Source organism: Cebus imitator, unplaced genomic scaffold (genome assembly GCF_001604975.1).
Source record: "Cebus imitator isolate Cc_AM_T3 unplaced genomic scaffold, Cebus_imitator-1.0 Scaffold135, whole genome shotgun sequence".
Classification (NCBI taxonomy): Eukaryota; Metazoa; Chordata; class Mammalia; order Primates; family Cebidae; genus Cebus; species Cebus imitator.
The window spans coordinates 3,190,732-3,205,310 of NW_016107450.1; the positions used below are offsets into that span (position 1 = coordinate 3,190,732).

General features: G+C 43.7%; 1 protein-coding gene across 3 annotated transcripts in view; it reads right to left on the reverse strand.

Annotated features, from left to right (window-relative positions):
- The window catches only part of USP1 (ubiquitin specific peptidase 1), a 14,958-nt gene extending 8,476 nt beyond the window's left edge, over positions 1 to 6,482 (reverse strand). Inside the window, exons 1-4 of one of the 3 annotated variants that reach the window (XM_017541588.2) lie at positions 6,312 to 6,482; positions 2,801 to 3,041; positions 1,245 to 1,365; positions 587 to 691 (exon numbers count right to left, since the gene is read on the reverse strand). In XM_017541588.2, the coding sequence (XP_017397077.1) occupies positions 587 to 691; positions 1,245 to 1,365; positions 2,801 to 2,970 (396 nt within the window). In that variant the 5' untranslated portion in view covers positions 2,971 to 3,041; positions 6,312 to 6,482. Of the gene's footprint in view, positions 1 to 586; positions 692 to 1,244; positions 1,366 to 2,800; positions 3,042 to 5,382; positions 5,774 to 6,215 lie in introns of those variants that run through there. The other 2 variants (XM_017541587.2, XM_017541586.2) reach the window with 2 other exon arrangements.
- Between the last annotated feature and the right edge of the window lie 8,097 nt (positions 6,483 to 14,579).

The window sequence follows — 14,579 nt, forward strand, 5'->3', positions numbered from 1 at the left end:
GGCTCAAGCAATCCTCCCTGCTCTGAGACTACAGGGGCACACCACCACACCCAGCTAGTTTTTGTATTTTTGGTAGAGAGAGGGTCTTGCCGTTGTTACCCAGGCTGGTCTTCAACTCCTGCGCTCGAGCAATCTACCCACCTTGGCCACCCAAAGTGCTGGGATTACAGGTGTGAGCCAATATGCCTGGTCTTTTTTGTAATTTTAAGAGGAATTTTTAATTACTATTCATGTGAATTACAATGGTTTTAAATACAGTGTATTTAAATTTTTTAAAAAGTCAATTTGAAAACACAATGGATAAATAGGTTATACATGGGTAGAACACGGTGATTACAGTATACAAATGACAGAAGTTTAATAAACAGATTTGAGGACTAGAGCAAACACTCAGTAAAAGAGAATTATCTAGTTAGCTAACTTGAAAGAATGAAAAACAACTGCGTTTCTGACAATAGTTCATTAACAGAGAAATAATCTTTGTCATCCTCCCCCCAAAATCCTCTTCATTTCCAGGCAAGTAAATTTCCATTCATTTACTTTGGCATTTTATGTTATTTTCTGTTCTTTTATATATTTTTCCTACCTTGTCTTTTTGATTGGCTTCATCCTTTAGAGCTTCTTTCTTCCTTGAAATAATATTAAATAAGTGCTTCACTCCAGATTTAAAACCAGGACAAAAATATAATACCTATAAAAAGCGAGATTGTCTCAGTGTTTACTGAACCAACAAGATACGTAAAATCATTAATACAACATCATGCTTTCTACAGCACACTTTTAATGTGTATTACCTAAAATTCTGAGATTAAGTTTTGTGTCAAAATTTGTTCTCCACCCCAGCAGTAGTAGCCCAGTGTCTTCCCTCATTGGCACAATGCACTGAGCCTGGGCAGATATTGTTAAGACTTTAAGGTTACAAGGACACACAACACAACACCAACATTATTTCCAAGGGATAAGATACATCACTGTAGCACCAGGAATCAGAGAAAGAAATTAAAGCTTTGACATCTTCCATTTTATCAAGGTCTACTCAATTTTATTATCCCACCTTTATTTAGTATATCACTTTCTCTTATCCCAAAGTTTAATAACATGCAACATACTGTTTTAGTCTACTCTGGTTTATTTACAATGAAAGGCGAAGACAGTATGGACATTAAAGACCTCCAATAACTCAGAAACGTTAAATGTTACATCATCTACTAAAGCTTTACTATATAGAAAAATTGTCAATTTACCTGAAGTATACTATTAAGATAACAGGTATTGCCGAGATTATTCAGTCCCACAAATGGTAACAAGTTTTCTCTCTTCTCACAGTTTATAGGTGAAGACTGCGCTGCAGGAACAACTTGATCACTATTAAGTATAGAAGGGAGAAAGATAATCAAATAGTATCTTAAACAAGATGAAAATATTACTTCCGTAGATTTAGTCTTTTCCCAAAAGTTGTATAATCTAAAAAGTATGTGAATCTTGTTCAGATGACATTTTTAAAAATACAGGCTCAAAAACTGCTACATGCCCAAAATAAGTTTTAAAAGCATTTAAAAACATTATTACACTTAACAAGCCTCAAAACAATTCCCTTAAAAGGATGTTAATCCTATTTTACAGAGTAGAAAATTGAGGAACTAAGATTGTGATTTGTTTCACCTACTTTGACATTTTAATCAAGTAGTTTTACTGAATAAAAACCTGGGAATAAACTAACCATGACAATATTGGGAGAGGCTGCACTAAGTAAGATTCTATTAATAAGAATTCAGAGGAAAGAAAGTCTATGAAGAGAATTATATATGACTTCCTGCTGGCCAAAATAAGAAAAATTATATAGCTATCCCTCACTTAAAAAGAAAATGTTCAGAAGGTGGGTGTGGTGGCACTGACACGTAATCCCAGCTATTTGGGAGGACTGCTTGAGCCCAGGAGTTCAAGACCAGCCTGGGCAACAGAATGAGACCCCGTCTCAAAAAAAAAAAAAAAAAATTGTTCAAGTTTATTATTCTTTTACTTCTTCAGCAATCAAAAAAAACCCCACTAGGTCCTCCCAGTATTTTTATTTATTTTACGATTGCTAGCTATCATTACTCTAACACCTCAAAGTATTTAGCAAGCATGAATGCTGATAAACGAAAGGTTATCTCTCAATCTCAACTGATTATTGGTAGCTATTAGGAAATTAACACATGGAACCAAATCCACCTTAGTCACCTAGCAGAGTGCCTATTTGTTAAACAGGAAAGTAGTACAGACAGACTCCAGCTAGAGCTGCTGTTGATGAAATAAAGTATTCTACTTTGTTCTGATATATTTTCAGTAGCTAAAGAATTTATTTGCATCAAAAGCATTACTTATTTATAAGTTTATTTTTATAATTTACAATCGTGTGCCTCCAACAGGTATGACTAGTTACATGACTACAAAGTTTAAAATGTCTTACATAACTGTCAAGTCTTCTGAACCAAACAAATATATATCACCTTTTATCCCTACACAAATGTTTTTGCATTGCAAATAATCAAATTTAAACTCAGACAATTTTAGTCAATAAATATTTCTCCAAGTTAGTCTAAATGGCTGAGCACAATGTTCATGAGTTAAACATTAAGGATGTGATCCCTATGGGGAAGCACCAGTTTTGCTGTTCCTACTATAAACTGCTAGACTTACTAAAAAGTACACTTAGGTGTACTTTTTTTTTTGTCTCTATAAAGTCAGACTGGAGTTGTCAATCAAGTTCACTGCTGCTTCACCATAGAATTTTAAAAGTACAGAAATGTAAGATACATACATTTCAGATGCTCTATATTCAGAAGCTTTTTCTTCATTTTCTTGAGAATTTGTGAAATCCAAAGCTCTCTTAGTTTCTTTCTTTTGAAAAAACTTTAAAGAAAGTCTGCTTTTCTTTGATGGGCTACCTCTTGAAAGTCCATTACTTTCACTAGGTATGACACCAGGCATTTTTTTTCTTCAAATCCCAAGGAGGTGTCAAGAACAAATTTATAGGGAAAAGTTGTAATCACCAATTATATCTGTTAATCGCAGAGAAAAAGTTGTATTAGTTTTTGGTAACCAGTTTTAGGTAACAAAATCATCAATTCTGAAAACAAATTTACCAAAGGAATGGTACAACTTAGAAATTAATATTTTAAAACCTCATGCCTGTCAATAAGCACTCAATATTTATTGTTTAAATGGAGCTTGCCACACTATTCATAAAGAACAAAAAATAGAAGCTACTGAATTTTTAAAATCAGCCTGCTATGGATTAAGGGTCACATTATAAAATATCCTATTTAACAGACCTACAGTAAAGTAGTATAAGTAGCAAAAACTTTATATTTCATTATAATGCATTCAGAAAATACTGACTGAGCACTACCACCTCTAATTCCCAAGTACAAGGTGGGAAACAAGGATGAACATTATCATAGTGCTGGACGATAATGAGTCCTCTCTTCCAAGGCCTTTTCTAGTTACTAACATGAATACATGAAAATAAAATATCAGTATCTAAAAAGCTTATTAAAGTATAATTTGCATTCAAGGCATAGGAATGCTGTTAAGTTATACCTAAAAACCTAAGTGAAAGATAATAAAACATATGCAAAGTTGAGACAGTGATATAAAAAATTGTTCGATGCACTTTGTGTAAATCAAATTCTCGGCTCACTGCAACCTCCACCTCCCAGGTTCAAGCGATTCTCCTGCCTCAGCCTCCTGAGTAGCTGGGATTACAGGTGTGCACCATCACATCCGGCTAATTTTTTTTTTTGCATTTTTAGTAGAGACGGGGTTTCACCATGTTGGCCAGGCTGGTCTCCAACTCCTGACCTCATGATCCGCCCGTCTCGGCCTCCCAAAGTGCTGGGATTACAGGCATGTGCTACCTCGCCCAGCCCATAAATCAAATTCTTAATGCACTAGAACCTACAATATTCTACTCATTTTCCAAACTTTTTAAAAAACTTTGGTTTTTAAAAATAGTGCTTTCAGTAGGAAAAAAGATGATCTGGTTTGCCATTTGCAACTCTCCTACCCTGTTTTAAAGTAAAACTTTCACATGAAAAAATATGGCAACATTTGTAGGAGTTAATATTTTCTACATCAGTCCTATATTTCAGTAGGACAAATGAGGAAAAAGTGTCTGACTGGAGTATTACCATAAAATTACTTAAAGCCCAAAATCTCAGCAACGACTTTCAAATTTAAAATGCAGAGTAATAACATGAAATACTCAAATTCCATCCTTACTAAGCATTTCACTCGGCTGACACCGATCTAGGAATTCACACTGAACTCAGCACTGAAATCATTTTTGAGATCCAAGTCAGGATGAACTGTAAAGTGACCAATCTCCCCATTCTGTCTCCAACTCCACTTACTCCCCTGTTCGTATCTAACGCTTCTGAGGAAGCGCTGTCTTCTGACTGATAAACCAATCTGCGCTAAGTTCTCACGGATCGCCAAGCATTAATGATTCTGATAAAAGGTTTTTCTCGAGAGCCCATTCTAATGGATAATAGAAACTGGATCTCAAACTGACAGAGTAACTGGACTTCACAGAAGAATGATTACGCGGGTGAAATAGCGGATCGCCAGCTTAATCAACGAAACAAACCTCCTGGCCCCTCAAAGCAATGCTCACACCGAGAATGTAACATTTTGCCAGATGCAGTATCTTCCGCGCTATTATTTCTTGCTCCTGGCTTTCCTTACAACTGGGGGACTGTTACATCCAAAATATTTCTCCTGTAACTAAGTCAACTTTCGCAGAAATCACAACGAATCGACCATCATCTGTTGACAGCGTGAATACTCAGTCCCAATAGTTTTAAATTCTTTCCTTTATGACACGACTCGATTCCGATTTCTCAAGAAAAATCTACAACAAGGACAATATCTTCGCCAAGGTTTAAGACACGTGGCGTTCTAAATACTTCTGGAAAAAGTGTAAGTGAAAGAAAATGCGCGGTAAAATTTCGCAATTACCGACACAGCGCAACCTGCGTGGAAACGTTTCTTTCTCCCCATCCTTCACCGCTCTCGGGAACGGAAAGGAAACTGGAAGGACGAGCAGCAACCGGGCCACCGGGCCGGGGGAGGCTGGCGGCGGCGTCCTCGGCCCACACCCCCGCGCAGGGCGCCCTCACCGTGGAATTGGCCTATTTACGCCCAGCCCGCACCTGCTTTCTCGCGTCCCGACGGCGGCAAGACGGGCGCCCCGCCCGGGGCACACACGGCTCCCGCTGGCAGCTCGGTCAGGATGCGGGGCCAACACACTCCCGGGGTCTCCCCGGCAGCTCCTCTCCGGTGCCTGCCGAACTTGCCCCCGCGCCCGAGCGCCGGCCCCTCCTCCCAGGCCCTTCTTACCTGGTCATGGCCAAAGCGAGGTCCGCGGCGATGACGCCGGCGAGTCCAACCCGAATGAGTGTGGGTGCGACAGGTGAGTCCCTGCCCCGAGCCCGCCGGGTCCCCGACCCCAGGAAAATCTGGTCGGATCGCCCTCCCCGCGGGGGAGTGACCACCCGCTTCCAAGAGCGGGAACCCCGGCCACCGCTCGGTCCCGCTTGCACCGGCACCAACTACATCCCCGGAGCGGCGCCCAAACGCGCCCGCCCCGGGATGGCCAGGAGCGCAAGAAGCAGCGGCCCCGCTCGCCGAGCGCCTGAACCGCTAGGGTCCTTCGCACTCCACCACCGAGGGGAACTTGGCGCGTTTTCCTCAGTCTCAGGACCCCCGTGTTTTAGCCTCCGCCCGCGCCAGCGCTGCGATTGAACGTGGCGTCCTTTGAAATTGCCGGTTCCAGTCTCCACGTTGCGGAGACGCGAAAGGCAGGAGCCGCCTCGCGACGGCCACTCACCCCCGGCACGCACGGGCTCCGGAGCCAGCTGGGACGGTAGTTCCCCAATAGCCTAACGGGTTCCACAGTTTCAAACAGCGCAGGCACAGAGCCGGGCAGCCCGTGCGGGTCCTCGCTGAGGGCGCGCGCGAAGTGCTAGCGGCCTGGCTGGCGGGCTCGAGCCTCACACCCTTTTTTTAACCATTCGTGCGCGCGAGTTAAGGGAAAAGCGTACGGGTCGGGAGACGGGACAGAGAAGACCGACGGGCCACCGCCTGGAGAAGGAGCCCAAATTCACCAATCCATGATGAACGATCCCCAAAACCGCGCCCCCCACCGCCCGGGGGAAGCCAATCAGAAGTACCTAGACCAAAGCCAATTAGATGGGCGGGAGCAGCAAGCCCAGCTAATAGAAAAAAAAGAAGAAGGGAGGGCTCCAGCCAATCATTGTTCGACATACGGAGCGTTCCTCAGGCGCGGTGCCCCTCCTTCCGCTCTCATTGGCGCTCGAGTGCGCGCTTTCGCTGCCGACTGTTAAAATCTTGTTTGGCGTTTTGTTAATCTTCGACGGTGGGACGCCGCGGAGGGTGCGGCTTCCGGAGCGAGGCCCTCGCGGCAAGCCCCGCCTCCCTTTCGTGCGTACGCTCCCGGGCGGGGTTACTAGGAGAGCAGCTTCCGAAAATGGCTGCCAGGCTGGCTGCTGGTGCCACGCTGGGGCTTTCAGTTCTGAGTCGCGGCCCCAGCGGGCCTAGTGCCATCCAGTGAGACAAGGTGCTGCCACGGATAACAGTACATTCTCAGGCGAATGCTGTAGAGCTGAGGCCCCATCCTCAGCCCCTCCACGCCCATTTTTTTCTTATTTACCCCTTTCCCATTTCGGTGCGCATGTTGACCCCTTCCCCTTCTCGGCCGCAGAAGGAAACGAAAGAACAGTTTCAGGCCCAGCTCCGGCCGCAGGAGCTTCCCAGGGTTCCCGCACGAGCCCTCCCAAAGGGTTCAGGAGCGGCAGGCAGGCCTCATCTGGTTGTGCTTCGTTTTGTGTTTGTGTGCTTGCTTTGGTGAGGTGACCTCAACGCGAGTGCTGCAGTTAAGCAAAATACGTTCAGTCCAAATCCATTTAATCAAATATTTTTAAGGCGCCTATTATGTACCAGGCATTTTTCAAGGTGCGAGGGATGAAGTGCATTCCCTGCCATAAAGGAGCATTACGTTCTGGAGAGGGAGACGAGTGACACTAATAAGTGATGGATACAGTAGCCTGGAAAGATCTCTTTGAGTTGACATTTGAGCAGAGCTGAATAAAGCTGAGCGAGCCTTGGAGGAACCTGAGGGAAGAATGGTGCGGGCAGAGAGAACAGCAAGTTGGAAACGTCCTGAAGCTTAATGTGCTTGGTGTCTTGGAAAGGAACAACGAGGCCAGGGCGCTTAGAGCACAGTGAGTTTAAGAAAAGATGGGAGACCGGGCGCTGTGGCTCACGCCTCTAATCCCATCACTTTGGGAGGCTAAGGCAGGTGGATCACGACGTCAAGAGATCGAAACCATCCTGCCTAACATGGTGAAACCCCCGTCTCTACTAAAAATACAAAAAATTAGCTGGGTGTGGTGGCACGCGCCTGTAGTCCCAGCCACTCGGGGGGCTGAGGCAGGAGAATCGCTTGAGCCTGGGAGTCGGAGGTTGCAGCAAGTCGAGATTGCGCCACTGCACTCCAGCCTTGGTGACAGAGCAGAACTCCGTCACCATCACCAAAAAAAAAAAAAAAAGAAGAAGAAGATGGGAGATGGGTGAGACAGGCAGGGCCCTGGGTAAGCCGAGTAAGGAGATGGGAGTGGTTGGATGATTCTGAGCTGGGGAATGGCAGGATACACGTTGACCTTCAAGAGTACAAGCAGAAGGCCAGGTACGGTGACTCACACCTGTAATTCAAACACTGTGGGAGGCTGAGGCAGGTAGATACCTGAAATCAGAAGTTCAAGACCAGCGTAGCTAACACGGTGAAACCCTGTCCCTACTAAAATTACAAAATTAGCCAGTCGTGGTGGCACAGGCCTGTAGTCCCAGGTACTCTGGAGGCTGAGGCTGGAGAATCGCTTGAACCGGGGAGTGGAGATTGCAGTGTGCCAAGATCGCACCACTGCACTCCAGCCTGGGCAACAAGAGCGAAACTCTGTCTCAAAAAAAAGTAGAAGCAGAAAGATCAGCCAAAATGCTGGTTAAATAGACCAAGAAATAAATTTTGATAGTTTGGAATAAGATAGTGGGATGTTGAAAACTGGTAGGGTTCAAGCTATGTTTTGAGTACAGCCAATGAGCTCTGCTAATGGATTGGCTGTATGACAATGTAAGAAAAAACAGGCTGGGCGGCCAAGGTCGGTGAATCACTTGAACTCAGGAGTTCAAGACCAGCCTGGACAACACGGTGAGACCCATCTCTGTAAGAACACTCCAAAAATTGGCCGGGCACGGTGGCACTTCCCTGTAGTCCCAGGTACTCGGGAGGCTGAGGTGGGAGGATCTCTGGCTGCGGTGAACTGAGATGCACCACTGCACTCCGGCCTGGGCGATAGTACGAGACCCTGTCATACTGTTCCCTCCCCGACAAAAAGAAAAGAAAAAACAAGGATAACAATGATTTTTTTTGTCTTGTTTTACCTGAGCAACTTAGATAACTGTCGGTCCTTGCTAAAATGGGGGTCTTAGTGGGCTAAATGGGAGGGATCATCGTTCTTAGAATATTAAGATTGAGATGTTTAACGTACAGATGTTGAACCAGCATATAATCAAATACACAAGGACAAGATTAGAAAATATATAAGTCAGTCTTAGCCATTGTGTATCACAGACAGGCAGTGTTTCATTTTCTAGTACTAGCAGAATTATTGCTACTTTCGATCTCTACCAGAATGGATAAGCAATTCTACTTTCCCATATCCCTGAGATCCTATTGTCTGCAGCCACTATTCTTCCTGTATACAATGTGTGGTATCAGTTAAGATTCAGTTGCAGAAAACAGAATCCATTTCAGCTAGTAGAAACTCAATGGTATTGCATACTTGGGAGGGTTGATTAAATAGGCACTAGATTAGTTTTTCAGGAATGAGTCCCAAAGTCTTCACAGAACCAGGCCACCAAGGAAGCAATGACTCTTCTATGATCCAGAAATGATGTCTCGGAATCACATTGCTACTGCAATGCCTAGGAAACCTCCACCATCAGAAAGCTGCTTGCACTGCTGACCCTAGAACCTCGCTATACCCACTATGATCTGCACCAGTGCCATGCATGTCCTAGGTCCTGCCTGTCAATACCCACAGGACAAGTGGCTGGACACTGAGATTTCTGCTAATGCTGCTTCAGAAAAATCAAACACCTCCACACCTGTGCTTGTCAATAGCCATAGCAGAAGCTTGGTGTACTCTGGCAATATAATTCATGTAAAAATTTAATATCCTTCTCATCCTTTTGCTTTCAATCAGTTCTTTGTGGGAGAAATTCTAGCCATAGTACTTGCCTAGTTTTTAAACCCAGAAACTTTTTTCCTGGTTTCTGTGCGCTCCCCAGCTACCCCACTCTTAATGACAGCTAATCCCACTGGAAATAATGAGATTTAATAGATTCACAGCATTCGTAATCCTATATTTGTCAGTCTTGTATGGGTAAATGCCAGGCATATTTCCTTCCTAAATTTCACAGGCACTGTTTCTATGTACAGTCATCCCTTAGTATCTATAGGGAATTGGTTCCAGGACCCTTGCGGACATCAAAATCTGAGGATACTCAAGTCCCATATATAAAATGCCATAGTATTTGCATACAGCTTATGCACATCCTGCATATATTTTAAATCATCTCTAGATTATTTAATTACTTAATACAATGTCTACACATCACTTCATTCACATGGATTTACATAGTATTTAACACTTGGCCGTGGCAAATTCCAGTTTTGCTTTTTGGAAATTTGTGTACCTCTTTTCATAAGGTTCTTTGATCTGTGGTTGGTTGAATCCATGTATTTGGAACCCATGAATGTGGAGGGCCAACTGTACTTCAGTCTGAAGGCAAGAGGAAGTGTGGTTTTTTTTCCCTGCCCTTTAAAGCTTCAAATTATGAGGTGTTTTTTGGGGGTAGTGTTGGGAATCGAGTCTTGTTTTGTTGTCCAGGCTGTAGTGCAATAGCATGATCTTGGCTTACTGCAGCCCCACCTCCTGGGTTCAAGCAATTCTCCTGCCTTAGCCTCCTGAGTAACTGGGATTACAGGTGCATGCAACCACGCACCACGCCCAGCTAATTTTTCTGTGTTTTTAGTAGAGGCTGGTTTCACTATGTTGGCCAGGCTAGTCTCCAACTCCTGACCTCGTGATCCGCGTGCCATTTCCAACCATTTCCCTTCATGCCACAACTTTGATTGGCATGTGATCTGCCTTCTAAAGCTGGCAACAGGTTTACCAAATGTCTGACAACTGTACAACAAGGGTCACCAGTTTTTCCATCTTGCAGTATCTGAGGCTTTACCACCCACTGCCCAAATGCTTCCATGAAACAAACACCACATTTCTTTTAAGGTTATGTGTAGCACAAATTTATAGGAACCAAACTCTGCATCCGATAGGAATAGGTTCGTTTATGAGTAATAGAATATTTTTAAGTGGCCTTAGCTAAAATTAACGTTTATTTATTTATCATGTATACATAATGCAGAAGTAGGCAGTCTAGATTAGTATGGTGATTCCATGACCATCAGGGACCTAATTTCTTCCATTCTTAACATGTGGCTTCTATCTTTTGGTCCTAGATAGTTGTTTGAATTCCAGCCATCATGTCTACACTCCTATGCAGGAAAGAAAATAGGATAAAGGTGATCATGGTCCCCTCTCTTTAAAGATACTTCCAGGAAGCTGTACAAACCATTCCTACTTATAGCTCATTGGCCAGAGCTTAAGTCATATGACAACATTATTCTGGGTGGCCATATACCCAACTAAAAATCAAGGGTTATAATATTAAGGAAGAAGGATAAAATGGATATTAGGTAACAAATAGCATTCTCTGCTATGCTTCCCTGTACCAAGTTAAAAAAAAAAAATCCTCAGCTGGTGAAGATACCCCAAAAGGTGAAAAATGGAAAAGTCCTGTACACCTTTTGGTTCCTTGAAAAGAGAATGTGCTGGATATCTGTATGCCCTTGTGGTAGATATGAAGATGTGCTTTCCAGATCCCCCTTCAAGGAAGGACTTGCTCCCAAGCTGCAAAGAGTACCTCCAGTTGTCAGTTCTATCAGGCTCTGCTTTAACCGCAGACAATGGCCTTGTCCACAGTCATGCTCTTTGCAATCTAAACTGGGTGATTAAGCAAGGCTGGACTACGAAGGCTCAGCCATTATGGCCCACCACTGGACACTTCTGATGGGCAGTATTCACTTCAGAACTCTTGGCCAGGCTGGCCAAAGCTTTGCTGGACCTGCGCTAGAATTTGACTTCATTCTCTTCCCCTACTTCATCGCCCTTCCTTTCACATCTTGTACTCCAGCTTTGTCTCTCTCCACATCTGCTCCTCAAGAAGCCTGCCTGCACGAATTAGTACAAGGATTGGTTGGGGAAAGTAGACAATCAGATAGGGTTTGGGAGCTGAATTATAGACTACCTAGCAGGTGGCAGGTGAAGCATAGTCAGCTCCTGGCACAAGGTAATGGTCCAATCAGGAATGATGTACCAGGTGGAAGAGAAGGCACTAGCAGGTGTGATTATCTGGCAGCTAAGACATATGGTGGAAGTTGTAGCTATAAGGATAATAGAATTGGATGGCTAATTGCTAAACTCCATTGATTACAGAAAAATAAAGAACAGCTGAGGGTAGGTAATAAGCAATTGAAGGTCTGGTGTGAAAGCCAGAGCTCCCCTTTGTTGCGCAAAAAGCAGCTCTCATCTGCAGGGGAAGAATGGAGAAAGCTGAGCACCAAGACCACTTTAGAGTGACCAAACTTAAAAGATGGTTAAATGCCTAAAATAGGTCTGTTGTGTCAAAGTCAGGGCCATGGTTGAGAAAATCTAGCACCCTGACACATGGGACATGTGGGTAGTGATCATGAAAATTTTAATTCCCCAGGCTCCTCTGATGCCTGCAGTGTGGCCCCTCCTCCCTCCTAAGAGCTATCACTTTCCTGTATTAGAAAACATTGCAGAGGCTTCTTCTTGAAAGACATGTCCTCCTTTTCCCCTCCCTTCCCCCAGCACTCACCTCTCACCTAGCCTTCTGGCCAGTGGGCCTATAATTAGGGTTAAATCATAGCATAACCTAGTTGGGAAGGTGCTGTGCTGGTGAGTAGAGGTAAAGGACTGTTTCCCAAAGAAGATGTAAGACCTAGACAAGCATGTAGCAACAGGAACTTAGAAAGAATACACGGGGCTGGATTCAGATGGTGCTTAAGCAAGGGGAGCTGGAACATAAAATTGAATGGGGAAAGTTACATTGAATTTGGAGTATTCTTCCAAATACAGGATTTAATATTCTGCAAAGGACCCCCAAACGTTGACCTGAACACTCATTACTACAGTGGCTTCTAAAAGCATGGGGAAAAAATGAAATGCCAGAAGTGCCAGGGTAGGCAGGTGGCTCAAAAAGGGATTAAAAGGCTCCCAGAAATGGGTCTGCTAGAGTGAATATATTATGTACAGCTGGAAGGTTGTGATCATTATATTCTGAGGGAAGGCCCAGAGGACACACCATTTACCAAGGCCATAAGGAATGCACTGGTGCAAAGGACATCAACATCACTAAAAAGTTCAGTGGTGGCTCTCTGCAAGCCAGGACAGATGGTAGCAGAGGCCTCCCAGACCTAGACTCACTGATAACAATGGAGATGCTAAGACCCCAAAACAATACAGGCCAAGTGGCAGTACTTAATTACCAGAAGCCAGGAGCTTGCCGTTATTATGACCTACCAAGGGGACCTGACCCACAGAGAGTTATAGAAATGGTTACTAGATGATGATGTTCTTAGGGGCGAAAGAGACAACCAACAAAGCTCTATTATTATGTACCAGTGGGAAAAAAAGGATAGATGACCAGGATGCTAAGGATAGTCACACAATAGTCAATTAGTTTCCACACCAGAGCATTTTTAGACTTGGAACCCACTGACTGAAGAGACCTTGATATACCTCAATAAGTATAAATGGTAATGGTTTCCCCAGTCCTTCCCCAAAGGGATCTTCAGTCATTTACTTGGGTCATTGTATCCTGGGGAATTGAACATACCCAAACTTTCCAAGGATTGTGAAACAGAGGGTATGAATTTAACTTGCTGTCCACAGACCACAAGCATCATCGTTGTCCTCTGTTATAATGGGGGCATAGAGAGGCCAGTTAATAAATGGAGTCATGGCAAGGTCCAGCTCAGAGTGAGTTTACTACTGGATCTGTGACTACACCTAATGGTCATTTCCCCACCCTTCAAATGTATAATGGATTGTACTTTTTGGCAATTGATGCAAATCCATTTGGACTTTGCCTATGGAGTAAAAGCCATAATGGTGGGGAAGGCCAAGTGAAAGCCGTTGAAACTGCTTCCCAGCTCCAGCGAAACATGGCACAGTCTCTTAGTCATCTCAGGCTGCTATAACAAAATAATATACACCGGGAAATTTAGACAACAGACATTTATTTCTCACAGTATTGGAGTCTAGAGAGTCTAAGATCAAGGTGCCAGCAGATTCAGTTTCTGGTGAGGGCTCTTTCTAGCTTGCAGACAACCACTTTTTTGCTGTGTCCTCACATGACCCTTTCTCAGTGTGAGTGTGTAGAGAACTCTGAATTGTTCCTCTTCTTATAAGGATACTAATCCCATTGTGGGGGCTTACCCTTATGACCTTATCTATTGGAGACTGAATGTTTGTGTTCCCCCAAATTCACATTGAAACCTAATCCCCAGCATGATGGTATTTGGGGGTGAGGTCTTTGGGAGATGATTAAGGAATGATATTAGTGCCCTTGTTAAAGAGACCCTAGAGAGTACCCTCACCCCTTTCCCCATGCGTTGTTGGATCCAAGTAGATACCTATCTTTGAACCAGGAAGACTTCAGCGTATACAGAATCTGGCAATGCCTCAATCTTAGACTTCCTAGGTTCTAGAACTATGAGAAATAAATTTCTGTTGTTTATATGCCACCCAGTCTGTGGTATTCTGTTACAGCAGCCCAAATAGACTAAGATATAGTCTAAACCTAATTATCTCCCAGAGACCCCCACCTCCAGATACCGTCACACCGCGGGTTGGGCTTCAACATATGAATTTTGAGGAAACACATAGGAAACACACACAGGAAATCAAGCAATATTATATCTTGAGAGAAGATAGCAGGAATTCATGTCACTCTTAAGATTTTAAAGAAAACAGAGGTGCTGATTCCCATCATATCTCTGTTTAATTCACCATATGGCCCTGCAAAAAATAGATGGACTCTGAAGGATGACGGTAGATTACTGCAAGCTCAACCCATTAGTAGGCCTGATTGCAGCTGTCATGACAGATGTGGTGTATTTGCTAGAGTTGATTAATACATCCTCATATATTTGGTATGCACCACTGATTTTAGTGAATGCATTCTTTTCTATTCCAATCATAAGAAAGGATCAGAAATAGTGGCATTCCATGAAACAGACAAAAGTGCACATTGGCTGGATGTGGTTGCTCATGCCAGTAATCTCGGTGCTTTGGGAGGCCAAGGCA